The 12623-nt window shown below is 38.6% G+C and overlaps 1 protein-coding gene across 1 annotated transcript in view; it reads right to left on the bottom strand.

The window, feature by feature from the left end:
- Positions 1–3034: 3034 nt before the first annotated feature.
- UNC5D (unc-5 netrin receptor D) overlaps positions 3035–12623 on the bottom strand; it is a 50766-nt gene continuing 41177 nt past the window's right edge. The window contains exons 13-16 of the mRNA XM_008491388.2: positions 10108–10257; positions 5932–6096; positions 3857–4035; positions 3035–3239 (exon numbers count right to left, since the gene is read on the bottom strand). Of these exons, the coding sequence (XP_008489610.1) occupies positions 3035–3239; positions 3857–4035; positions 5932–6096; positions 10108–10257 (699 nt within the window). The remainder of the gene's footprint in view (positions 3240–3856; positions 4036–5931; positions 6097–10107; positions 10258–12623) is intronic.

Below are 12623 nucleotides of genomic sequence, written 5' to 3'. Positions count from 1 at the left end.
CAAGAACACAGCAGGCTTGTGGGGAAGCTGGCAAGAGACAGCTGCTTTCAACTGTAGCAAAGAGGAAGCAAACACTTAACATCTTTTACTTGTTTAGCTGTTTGCTAGTGGTAACAAAATCCACGTGGCTGCCTCATTTATATGGTAGCAGAAGCATTTACCTAAAAACTGTTTTAACTTCTCCATCTCTAAAACTGGGGCTGTGCATAATAAAAGGAGGGGAACTGGCATAAGCCTCAAGAAGTGCTTAGTGCTATTAATATCATCCCATGATGCTAACACAAAACAACAGAAAGAGAGCATCTGAAAACAGGCATGTCTGTATCAGACATATCAGGTAATCAACTGATGCAGTTGGGGGGGGGAAATAGAAAAAAACCTGTAGCCTATTTTCCAGTCAGATGTCTAACTTGATTTCTTATCATCCAGCTACTGCCTACCAATACTCATCATTATCCTGGAGAACAACAAAATTTTTTAATGATTTTTAAAATTATTTTGATATCACCTCTGCTGAGCAATGTAAAATTAAAATCCTACCTCAGGCCCAAAACTGAAGAGTTTTTCTGGCATTGTAAAAACCTTTGCCATTTATTCCTTTTCAATCCACTAACTCAACACTAGACTTCAATGGATTTTAGATCTAACTTGGATTTTGGTGTGCACCCAGATCCTGTCAGCCTGGAGGCTCCTTGGATGTCCTTTGGAGGAAGTCAGTCTGGACAGCTTCTGGTTTCTCTCACTAGAATTTACCACACACTCAGCAGGAAGAGTTGAGTGCTGTTGCTCATAGAGGTTTTCCAAAGCTACCCAAAGTCTTGAAAATAAACACTGCATTTCCCAAAAAAACCTTTAAAGTCTGAGTTCCATACAGCAGCTCTCTCTTGCCCCATATGCAAAAGAGAACCCATGTGTGGCTCACACACATTTGGAAAACAAGAGTATAAAATACATACTGCTCTTTGGAATGACAGGAATATGGTACAGCACCTGCAGAGGAGTTCTTAAGTCTCTGCTATGGTAGCTAATCTGAGCTAGTTTGAAAATTAAAACTGCATTTAAGGAGAAGCTGAGAACAAATTAACTGCTGGAGAGACTGTTGCTGGTTTCCCAGACAACAACAGCTCACTTGAAACTCCACCACTTCTCTCTGGATGCCATTACCTTTTTTTTTTTTTTTTTTTAATTCATGACATTCTGTCCAATGAAGAACAGGTTTCTGAGGAGGAGGACTGGAAGTCACTAGAAATATAATTCAAATGCAGATAGAACTATGTGCTGCTGAAAACAGTGACAGCTTGCTGCCAAATAAGCTGGTATTTTTGTCTCAGTCTTAAATATGCTTGCAGCCATTATGATTTCCCACTGCAAACAGGAACTCTTATGTCAGGCTTCATGAAATAGTAAAGTGCAGAAAATGTTTGGGTAAGTCTAAGTATTTATAAGTTTAAGACTATTCCAGCCTGCAGAGCTGGGAAAACAATGAAATTTGCAGTTTCAGATCAGTGAGAACAAGGAAAGTCTTGCATCACCAGTTGTTCATCATACTTCTCAGAACTGAAATCTTGGGTTGAGAAATAATTTCACATTATAGATTTGCACACTGAGTACCCACCCTTTGGTCTATCACACTCAGCCAAATGCAGGGGTAAAAAAACAATGAATACTCACTTGATTTTCAGTTTCTTGCATTTCCATGAATCTCCTTAAATCTTGTTGTATTCCTGCTTTACACTGCTTCTGTTCCTGTCGCCAACACTGAGAGCCTAGACCCAGAGCTAATGAGCACCTTGGCTAACTTTAAAGAATCCATGAGTATAACAATGGTTAAGTTTGGCTCCAGTAAAAGTTTGCTACCAGTTTGGTTCCAGTTTCACCAGGACACTCACAGTGGCAGCTCTCTTTTTGGTTTAATTGAAGTGAAAAACACTTTTTCTATGAAACTGATAAAAGTTCTCTGGTTCTCTGGTTAAATCATGGTTTTAGTGGTAAAAGCAATATATTTGGAACTACATCAAGTGTAACAGGGCCAGTTTTATGTCCTGTGAAATATCCAAATTGTACAATGAAATGAAACCAAGGTTTGGCAGTACCATGTTGGGTTTACTGCTTAAATCTGAAACTAAACAAAAATGAAGCCATGCCAATTCACTTTACCTCTACCTTTGCCTTTCAGTTTAGCCCCAGAACATGAAGTAAAAAAAAAAACGTGCAAACTTGCTAAAATAGGGCTTGCGATTTTCTGCATTTTATTTGGTTACTTAAATGCCCCACAAAGAAACATTTTTTGCCTAAGTGAATGTTTGCAGACTAGGGACTTCAGAAAATTTCTCTCTTACACACATTTAATTTCACAGAGCAGGGTTTGGTTCTGCTGCTTTGTGATGGGCAGGAAAGCACTGCTGCAAATGTATATTCATTAAGTGACTGAATTTTTGAAAAACTGATTGGAATACAAATTATAGAAATTAAATAGTTATGAAATCTTCTAGTTCCTCAGATTCTCAGTTTTTCCTGTAGCAGATAAAGTGGCAACATGATGCTATCAAATAATGTTTGGAAATAACTTGTTAGGTGTGGTAAGTTAGAAATGCAGGACAAAGGGACTCCAGGCCCCAAAAGACAAACCTTTAAACTAGGATTAATCTCTGCTGGCTCTATATATTCAGTAACTTATCTGTTGATTTTCATTAGGCATTATATTAGCCCTAATGTTTCCTAAATACATCATGTAATATTTAATTTTTATGGCTCTGTATCTCACTCCTTCCTGCTCCGGAAGGGTAGATGTGTGGTTTTGTTTTTGACATTAAAACATGAATTTTGAATGAGAGAGGGACAGGGAGAAGCTTGGTTTTCCTTATTACCAAGATGATTTTTAACAGGGTTGCTTCTGCTCCTCTAACTGAAAACTGCATTGTGGAAATGAGTGTCTGTTTCCGTACACTGCAGAAACCCTTATTTCCTCCCTGCCAAAGAGAATCTCTAGTGTAATAGTCAAAGCTGGCCATCAGTTCTTGAATTGAAAAAGTGACTAAAGTCCATTTTGTCTGCTGTAGTTGAAGTCAGGCTCTTCAATCTCAGTTTCTGTTATGTCTGAGATTTTGGAGTGTGTCCTTCCTATTTCTTCCAGGGCACAGGCGAGGGAGTCAAGGTCACCATCGTGTTGATGTTGGGCTTCCCAGAGGTCCAGAATGACAGCAGATGGACTGCTTTGTGCAGCAAAATAGGAGAGATTCCTAAAAGGAGAAAAAAAGGAGTAATAAAACGAATGAGGAACAGTATATGCTGAAGCTACCATGAACTTGCAAGTGTCCTCTGTTACGCCCAGCACTATGGGTGTGTTTAAAAAGCAAAAAACCCCTTTCCTTAGAAGAAAAAAAATTGCAAAATATACAATTAATTTTGCAATACAAGATACACAGATAAGAAGCCCAGACAACAGGGTATGTGAAATATATTTTTTCAGATAAAATGCAGCCTCTGAAGTCCTTTAAACCAATGCTTTCATAGTGCAAAACTGTGCCTAAGTCCTTCTGCAGTCCTGTACTTTACTGAGACCCCACTCTTTTGGGTGTACAAAGAAAGAGTTGAGTCCAGAACAAACTGACCTTGGAGGGCAACATCAGGCAGGACAGAGCACAGGGGCTGATTCAGAGGAACAAGTGCTTTCTGATTTCAGTAGCTAGTTGCATATAGAGGGATCTATGTACTACAGTTTATCCTCCAGAGGAAGTATGGTAATTACTATGAACACAGCTTTAATATGAGCAACAAACAAAAAAACCCCATAACAGTAGCAAATTATTCCTGTTGCATATGTAAATGTTCACCTTTCAAAACTGCCTGCCATTACCTGTTAATGCTGTTTTTTTGTGCTAACATCTGCCAGTCTTTGCCTTTGGCATTGGGTGTGTCAAACGTTGCACAGATCCTCTGTCTGATGGAGTAGGGGATTTTGAATGCTTTGGGACCCATCTGTGCAGGGAAGTTGCTGTCATCATGTGCAAAGAAAGTGATGGTTTCTCTTTCGTTCTACACAGAATAAAAAAGCAAAGCAGTTAGTGGGGCATCAGGCTCCTGCCCACCTTGAGTCTGTGGGTGGCTCTTGAGCACAGTAACAGAGTGACACCGAGTCCTGCTTAGACACAAAGAACCCAGAGAGATTTCTGCACAGAAGGAAAAGAGCTCCAGTGCAGACAGTTCCCTGCACTTCCTGCAGTGAGCCTGTCTACATTTACCTGCTGCCTGAGATTCCAGATATAGTTCATAGAACTGACAACAGAAAATAAAATAGTGAAGAGTATTTTTCTAATTTGTGAAGAAACTTCTAGGACATCACCAGCACTTACATAAACCCCCATTTAAAACGGTGTCACTTTCCTCCTACAAGTTTCCTCTTTTTGTTTATTTTTGGGTTACAGAGGAAGTCCAACAGAGCAGTGAGTGGCAGATAGAACACGTATGGGTTTTTAATTCTTTAATTACTAAGGCCTAAAATATCGACACATAAACCTCTCAATTGTGATTTTCTTTTTATTTTTTTTTTTAAACACCTGAATTCTTTAAGTCTCTCAGCTCTTCCATATTAGAAATCTCTTTGGAATCCAGAGCCTTTGGAATCTAGCCCATTCTTTTCCTATAAAGTTATATCAGTCTTGTGTAATAGAGTCACGTTTCCATGCGTTACTCGTTTCAGTACAATGCAGCATAAATATTAAATAACAGTGATGCTATAGTCTTTTCATATAACATTTATGACACATCCCAAAAGTCATCCATGCAGTGTAACAGTGATGCTGCAGATACAGCATCTGTTTAAATTAAATATGCAGAACAATAGCAGATTTTCATACCCTGCACATATGAGATAAGCTACTGCTACCTGGTTAGTCCAGGGAATTATAAAGCAGTGAGCAATTGAAGCATTCAGTTGTTATTTAATATTTATTTTGTAGTCATATTACCCTCGTTCTTCAATCACTTTTTGAGATAGGCATGAGAAAGCCTTCCATACTAGCAAATCCATTTTAAGACAGAATTCTAACATGTTCTGGGGACTTGTGGACAGATAAGTCCTTTTTTGGCAGCAGCAACGTTATATTGAAATAAATATAGAACGACAGAAGCTTTTTGTGAAATAACAGTAAAAAACTGGAAAAACATTTGGCTGTATTTTTGAGGATTTTTTTTTAACAAAATTGTGTTTGTGGTTTGCTAACTTAGTTGCTGCATTCTCTGTATAGTACATTTAGTAACGGGCATATATATTTAATTCATAACTATTAATCAACAGAGATATTCAATAATCTAAAATAAGCAGCTAAAGTTTTCATTGCTGTAGGACACATCGCATGTTTGGTATCTTTCACCAGTGACCAAAGCTCTGGTCCTTACAAGACATTCTGTGTATAAAAAGATGAATAAGTGAACAGTCTGTGGGCCTAACAGCAGACACCTAACAGCAATCCACTCTTCAGCTCAGTGCTCTTCAAACTATGCAAAAACTTTATGCAAGAAAACTGCTACCACTACCCCAAATGTTGGCTTTAGGTTGGAGATTCGAAAGAATTTCTTTCTGGAGAGGGTGATCAGGCATTGGAATGGGCTGCCCAGGGAAGGAGTGGATTCTCCGTGTCTGGAGATATTTCCAAAGAGCCTGGATGTGGCACTGAGTGCCATGGGCTGGGAACCGTGGGGGGAGTGGATCAAGGGTTGGACTTGATGATCTCTGAGGTCCCTTCCAACCCAGCCCATTCTAGGATTCTATGATTTGTGTTTGTGTTGTGGCATTTCTGTGCTTTGATTTCTGTTGGAAATGAGATCTGTAAGGATTTATATACTCATGACATGGAGATAGAGAGAAATGGGGGAGGGATCTTGTTCTGCACAGCAGCTTCACCAAACAAACAAGGGGAGAGGAGGCTTTACCTCTAGGATGGATGTCTGGATCTGCAGGATTTGCTCGTGGCCCTTGACCTGCCGGACGCAGACCTTGCAGGACAGCTGTGCCGTGGCGGGGCTGTAGCGCTCCAGGGAGAAGGCACAGTGCAGTGGCTTGGGGCTGCTGCACCACACACGGGAGAAAGGGACTTCCTGGGAGACAAAGACAGCCCACAAGAAGAGGAAAGGCATGAGAATAACAAGTTGTGACCATCACAAACTAGGAAAAAACATCCATTCATTTTCTCTGCAATTGCTTTTTTACTAACATCCCTGCAAACTCAAAGACAAAATGAATAAATCACACTTCAGCTGATAAATCCTGAGGGGTTACATTTAGTAAAAGCTTAGATTTCATTCAGTGGCATAAATGATGAGACACTCATCTAAAATGAAACAAAAAAAAGGGTGCCACCTCACTCCTCCTAGGCAGGGATCAGAACTCTAACCTGTGTTTCCTTAGCACCACCTCGTACTCCAGAATCCAAAAAAAGAACTTCCTATCAAGAACAGTACTTCCTCTGTAAGTTAATGCATTATCTGTATTTATGTTCCAGCCAAATTTAAAAACACCCACCTGCCTGGGTAGTCACGTGCAGCCCACTGCACATCACTGGTCAGTCTGTTTTACTTCTTAGTTTCATCCTGTTATATTCTGTGACTACTTTCAGTGACTCCTCAACTTCAGCCAGAGTCAGTTTATGGGATGAATGCCCTCATCAACTGCTATATAGAAAATTGCAGCAATTAATCATCAGAGATTTCTGGCATCTCTGGTTGCTTTGAGTTCCTAAAAATGTATGGAAATAGACAGGAGAAGTACATAGGGGGCAACTAACTTCTGGTTTATGATTACCTTCTAAGTACCAAAGTTCTGTTATTGATCTCCTCACTTTACACTTTTCAGAACATGTTTGTCTTTTATAATTTATTTCCAAACTAACATCAGCTATAAACCCACTACAATGTTTTGCATTGTAGCCATGAAGGCATGTAGAGTAAAAGCAATCAAACCAAACATGTCCTCAATTAGTTTCAAATTAATTGTTCAATTGGCAACATGGAGAGTAATGTAAAAGGGAAAAAAAGACTGATATTCATTATTTCATTTTATTATATCTTAACATTCATCCCTATGATTATAGGACAGCATTAAACAATTGTGCATTTACTCCAGCACAATAAAACTAGCTTAAAAATTTTACATTAGTTTTTCCTAGAGGAGTATTACAAATTTTCACATTATTAGAACTGATTTGAATGGCATGTGAAGTTGATCCTTCAAAGAATATAAAATTTAATCTGGGTGTGCATTCTCCTTTCATTTTTCAGAGCTTTATAAAGGGTTAATAAACGACAGAGACAAAGACATAAAACGTTCTGCCTATAGGGAGCTGTAATTCCTTCAGTATTTAATACTGACAATAACAACTCAGTGGCCTACCAGCAAGTAGTTTGTCATACTTAGCTGCTTAAATCAACTAAGCCAGGTACTGAATGCTTATGATCAGTTTACACATGGAAGCTCAGCTGAGAGCTTACAGCTCACAAAACATGCATCTCTTCATTCTTGGTCTCTTATTGGCAATTTTTATTTGGCTTAGGATCTTTTCTGTGTCCCTGAAGAACTGAGCTCTGCACTCGTATGCTGAGAATGTGCAGCTTCAGAGATGGCCTCACCCTGCACCCTAAAGTACAGTCAGGACTAACCTGCGGTTGAACTTAGAGCTGGGATGCAGTTTACTGCTTCCTGACAGGGTCTCAGGCTATCTGTTGTAGTGCACCAGGTGATAATGGTAAGCTCCCTGTTTAGATCCTGAGTTGGTAACAGTAGCAAGATACCAACAGTGATAAAATATTAACAAAATATTAGAAGCAGAGCAGCTGTAATTAGATTTTTCCAGAGCAATCATCTCAGTCAGAGTGGAAGAATCATTCAGCTGAAAAGAATGTTATGAAAAAATATGGGGAGGGGAGGTGTCAAAACATGGTGGAACAACAAGTGTTTGAAGTATTCCAGCACTGCTTCCATAATTAAGTTCCTAGCAGACAGAGGGAATGTAAATCATCTCATAGCTACAGAGAGACACTGAATCCTCCAAGAGACACAAGATGCTAGGAAGACAGCTGCTTTTAACCCCCAAAGGTGCTTGTCTGGCTTTTTAACATGCATCCCACAGTCTCTTCCTGCTCTGACACCCAACCAGTTTTTAAGGGTTCCCCTAGTTACTTGTGAACATGTTGGGAAAGATGCCAAGCACTCAGCATCTGCTCCTGCAAGGTGGCCAGGACAAACAAATGCACTTAGCATAGTCTGGAGAAATTCTGACTACCACCTGCCATTAACTGCTTTTATGCCACAGTTTTACATGATGATTTATTCATCTGTTCAAGCCTTGAAGGAGGATCTTTCCTTATCTGAGAAACCATTAACATAAATCTTTCCTTGTGGTAATAGCCTGGAATAGTTTCATTTGGTGGACCAAAGAAGCAATTACAGAATAAGCTCTTTTCAGTTGTTCTTGACAACCAGAACAACCAGCTTTCAGCTTTTTTTTTTTTAAAGTGTGGCAGTAGGAGAGAAAACAAGTAAACACTGGAAGAAACTCCACATGAAGAAACAGATTATTTTAATTATAAAGAGACTGGAACCAAATCAGAGCTGTCAACAGAGTGGGAACACATCACAGAATTTCACTGAGAAATACAAAGCCAGGGTAGGTTGATCTGCAGTTTCTTTTAGAAACAATTACTATATTTCTCAGGTGTACAAGTCATTCAAAGGCTACTCAATTATAAAATGCAAATATTTATTTGGTTTCAGTATCTGCACTGTGTCAGACTGTTCTGTCAGCAGAGGTTTTGCACATGCTTCTTTTCAACCCTGAGTGGCTGCTGAGAGAATGGCGATGTGCCTGCTCCGTGCCTCCCTTAAAGCAAGCACAGCACTTGAGCATTCTTGTGTGGGTTATGGCTCCCTCGTCTGACTTCTTTTTTTTTGTTTGTAGCCTGCAGCAGTAAATTTAATAGCTACTTTGGGTTGTGACACTTGCATTAGATTCAACAAAGTGAGGTCCTTGAGATATGTGGTTTAACACAGGAAATTTGCATTGGCTATCGTGTCTGTTCAACATGCAGTTCAGTTTTGAGTGGAAACTTTAGACTACTGACAACAGAGAACAAAAAACCCTGAGTTTAATATACCATAAGCAATGTATTTATTCACACAAGTTGTTCACACAGCGTTAAGAAAAGTGTTGAGCTGCACACAAAGTATTGTGAGGCCTCTGGATCAAAAACACTGAACAGAAGACAAACAAAACCACTGAAGGGCAAGTAGTTCTCTGTATTGAGATGAAAATTATAATTTCTTTCATTTCCTAAGTTGCAGAATAAATTATCCTTATATTCTTAATAATAGAGTTTATCTAGATACAGAACAGGGTTTATGTTTCAGACCCCATTACACTCGTGTTTTGGAGAACAGGGGAATTCATTTAAGACAGTTTTTTTGCCAACATACTGAACAACAGATGACTGTCTCTATGTTTCTGGGAAAAGGGAGATTATACAGTCCAATTAATTCTGTATTTTCAAGAGCAGCCCATTCTATCTGCCATCCTCTCTCTTATCATTTCCAGTATCTAATGCACTTAGAAATTTTTCTTTTGTTTTAATTTTCACTATCCTATCTTAAACAACTTCTTTATTCAGTGTAGTACAGAAAAAAATTATTGCTTTTCCTTGATTTTAATGCTTAGGATATACCTTCTGTAATTGGAACTCATGACATTTATATGCTTACATTTAAATGTAATTTTCAGCCATATATTCTTAGTGAAATTAGGATGATACAGAGATCAAAAACATCCTCATGAGTGATAAATTACTACAAGAATATAGGCCCTCTGTTGGAAGTGACTGAAATGAGGAAAAGAACAGGCTTGCACTTTCCTAGAATAAAAAATTTAAAGCATTCTTGTATGAATGAAACCTGTATCTGTCAAAATCCTAAGATAATGCATTTTTGTTGCATACTCAGTGGATTACAACCACACCTTTCAACAATAAAAGGGACCATTGTCTTATTTGGGTCATGCCTATAGCAGTGAAAAACCTGACTTGCTCTGAATTCAGCTGTAACCAAACAAAATGCACAGGTACCTGACATGCAGTAAATGGTTTAATTCTCCAAAGGAAAGGTGGGATATCAAGGACAGATATCTGAAGATTGAAGGTATTCCCTTTGAAGTACAAAAGTTTTGGTTCCTCCAGTAATTGTCCTCCTTGCAGCTTTTCATCCAAAACCACTTCCTGAAAAGGCAGAGGAGGAAAGTATGTTTTTTTAGAAACAAATATCAAATCTTTATGAAGAGTGCCTGGCTCACTTACAGCACATCAGGGTACAGCACTGGACTATTTCTCTCCTGGGCCAGATGATGGGCATCAGCAATTACATTTTATTACTGAAGTTAAAAGCTAGCATTGCTGAAAGTTCTTCATGTTTGAGTGTTACTATTTTATTTTGTCCCACAGGATCATTAGTGTGAAGGAGAAGTTTACCAGCAGTTTGTTACTCAGAGTGCTTTCTGACATCATTGTGGAGAGGGAACCAAGATTCTGGAAGCCCATTGCCAGGTAAAATTATTTTCTTCCAGAGAGGAAAGTGAAAATCTGATAAAATGTGACATTGTTGTAATTAGTCCCTCTTCTTTTCTGAAATAACACAATTCTCTTTGGTATTTTAAATTAAGCTTTTGATTAAAGACTTCTACAGGTTGTGTCTTTTATTTCTTAAACACTTGACATACAAAGCTCTGTGAGAAATTTACTAAGCAGACTAAAGAGGAAGATAAATAACACGAGGCATGCTTGGTGAAGAGTCTGCTCCATTACAGATGAAGCTGACAGCAGTTTTGGTGAGAAAGTACTCTGAGGACTTAAAGGAGCACAGAAAGAAACACCCTGAGTGGACACATTAGACAAAACAGTTCAGTTTAATTTCTCCTCTCTTGGGCATTTTCAGATGTACTGGGCAAGACCCTGGGGAATCTTGGAACTGCTGAATTTGAGTGGGAATTTGTACTGCAGCCCTCTAGATGTCTGTTACAATCTAAATCTATAAAATTCTGTGAATTTAAAACATAGTAAGAATTTAAAAATCACCCCTACCTGGACTTACTCAATGCTTACTCCATACTGCAACAGCAAAAACACCAGGGAAGAAGAGAAGCTTGCAGAAGTCTTTAAAAATCAGCTAGCAAGGAGTTGTTAAAGATCACCTCTTTTATCCACATGAATTATATAAAATCTGTCTAAATTGAAAGTCTAGTACTTGTCAGTAGCAAAGTTGTTAAAAGAGCTACTGGAAACATTGTGAGCCTCTGAAAATGTAATGACTGCTCAAGCCTTCTGAAACTAATGGATTTCTACTATAAACCAATTTACAGGTATTCAGTTTGTTTTAACTCCTGATGGCTGGGTTTGTATGAAAGAAGGAACAAGAAGGGAGACTTCAGGTTTTGATATTCAACTGCAAAGGGAGTAGCCTATTTTAGAACTATTTTCAAAATTCACTGAATGTGTTGGAATTTTTTTTTAATTTACCACAGCTGCATAAACACCACTCTAGCTTTAATAATGCATAAGGTCTTGTGTTCCATAAGCATCAGCACTACAGAAAATACAAAATAAAAATGAATTTCTCTTATCTTTTAAAAGCCAAGAGTTTCTCAACATAAAGGGCAGAGTCATCTATTAGAAAAGTAAGGTAAGTTTTTACACAGGAACAAAGTGAAAAATCAAGGAACTTTATATCTCATATAGGACTGCATGGTAAAGGATTAATAGTGTCAAACAAAAGTTGCTATTTTTAAAAAAATGTAATATACTGAAGGTAAAATTCAGCATCAATGAATTGCTCAGTGAGACTGAACTGTGCTGTATGAAGAAGTTATAAAAAAGTTGGAGGTTACTCTGAAAAAATTATTCTCGTTTTATTCTTTTGGGCTCTCTTTCAGAACTGTGTTGCACAACTTTGTGGGAGTTATTTTCTCTGCATTGAAAAGTTCAAAAAGATTTTTGTACATTTTTGTTTTAAATCTGCTGCACAAGACTAAATGTGTACAGGCAGGTGTAGTGTAATGAGGCAACCAGGTGCCACTAATTGCCAGGGAGTGAGCATGAGCTTGTGTCAAGCCCACCTCTGCCCAATTAGGATTGGCCCCCTGGTCCTGCTCATGCGCAGTAGGGGCCCACCCTAATTAGGCACAGGTGGGCTTGACACAAGCTCATGCTCACTCCCTGGCAATTAGTGGCACCTGGTTGCCTCGTTACACTACAGGCAGGACATAACTGATAACAGTAACTAAAAAGCATGAGACTATCCAGGTTTACATGAATGGAACATACGACTCAGTACTATTTGTACATGTTCACAAATGCCCAAGAAGGAATTTGGGCCTCTGAATTTCAGGCAGACTGATCCAGGAAAATATTGGTAAGTCTATGAATCGTGCAAGTGTACAAAGAGCATAATTACAAAGCTAGGGGAAGTCTTTGACAATCCTTTCAGTGGCTTTGCTTTTATTAGAAGCACATTGAGATTAGTGTGTGCTTCATTAGGATTCATGTTTCTATTCTGTGTGATAGGAAAAGGAAGCAAAAGCTCATCTGTCACA

This window comes from Calypte anna, chromosome 22, assembly GCF_003957555.1.
Source record: "Calypte anna isolate BGI_N300 chromosome 22, bCalAnn1_v1.p, whole genome shotgun sequence".
Classification (NCBI taxonomy): Eukaryota; Metazoa; Chordata; class Aves; order Apodiformes; family Trochilidae; genus Calypte; species Calypte anna.
The sequence above is the reverse complement of the archived record's forward strand: the minus strand, read 5'-3'. Positions and strand labels throughout refer to the sequence as shown.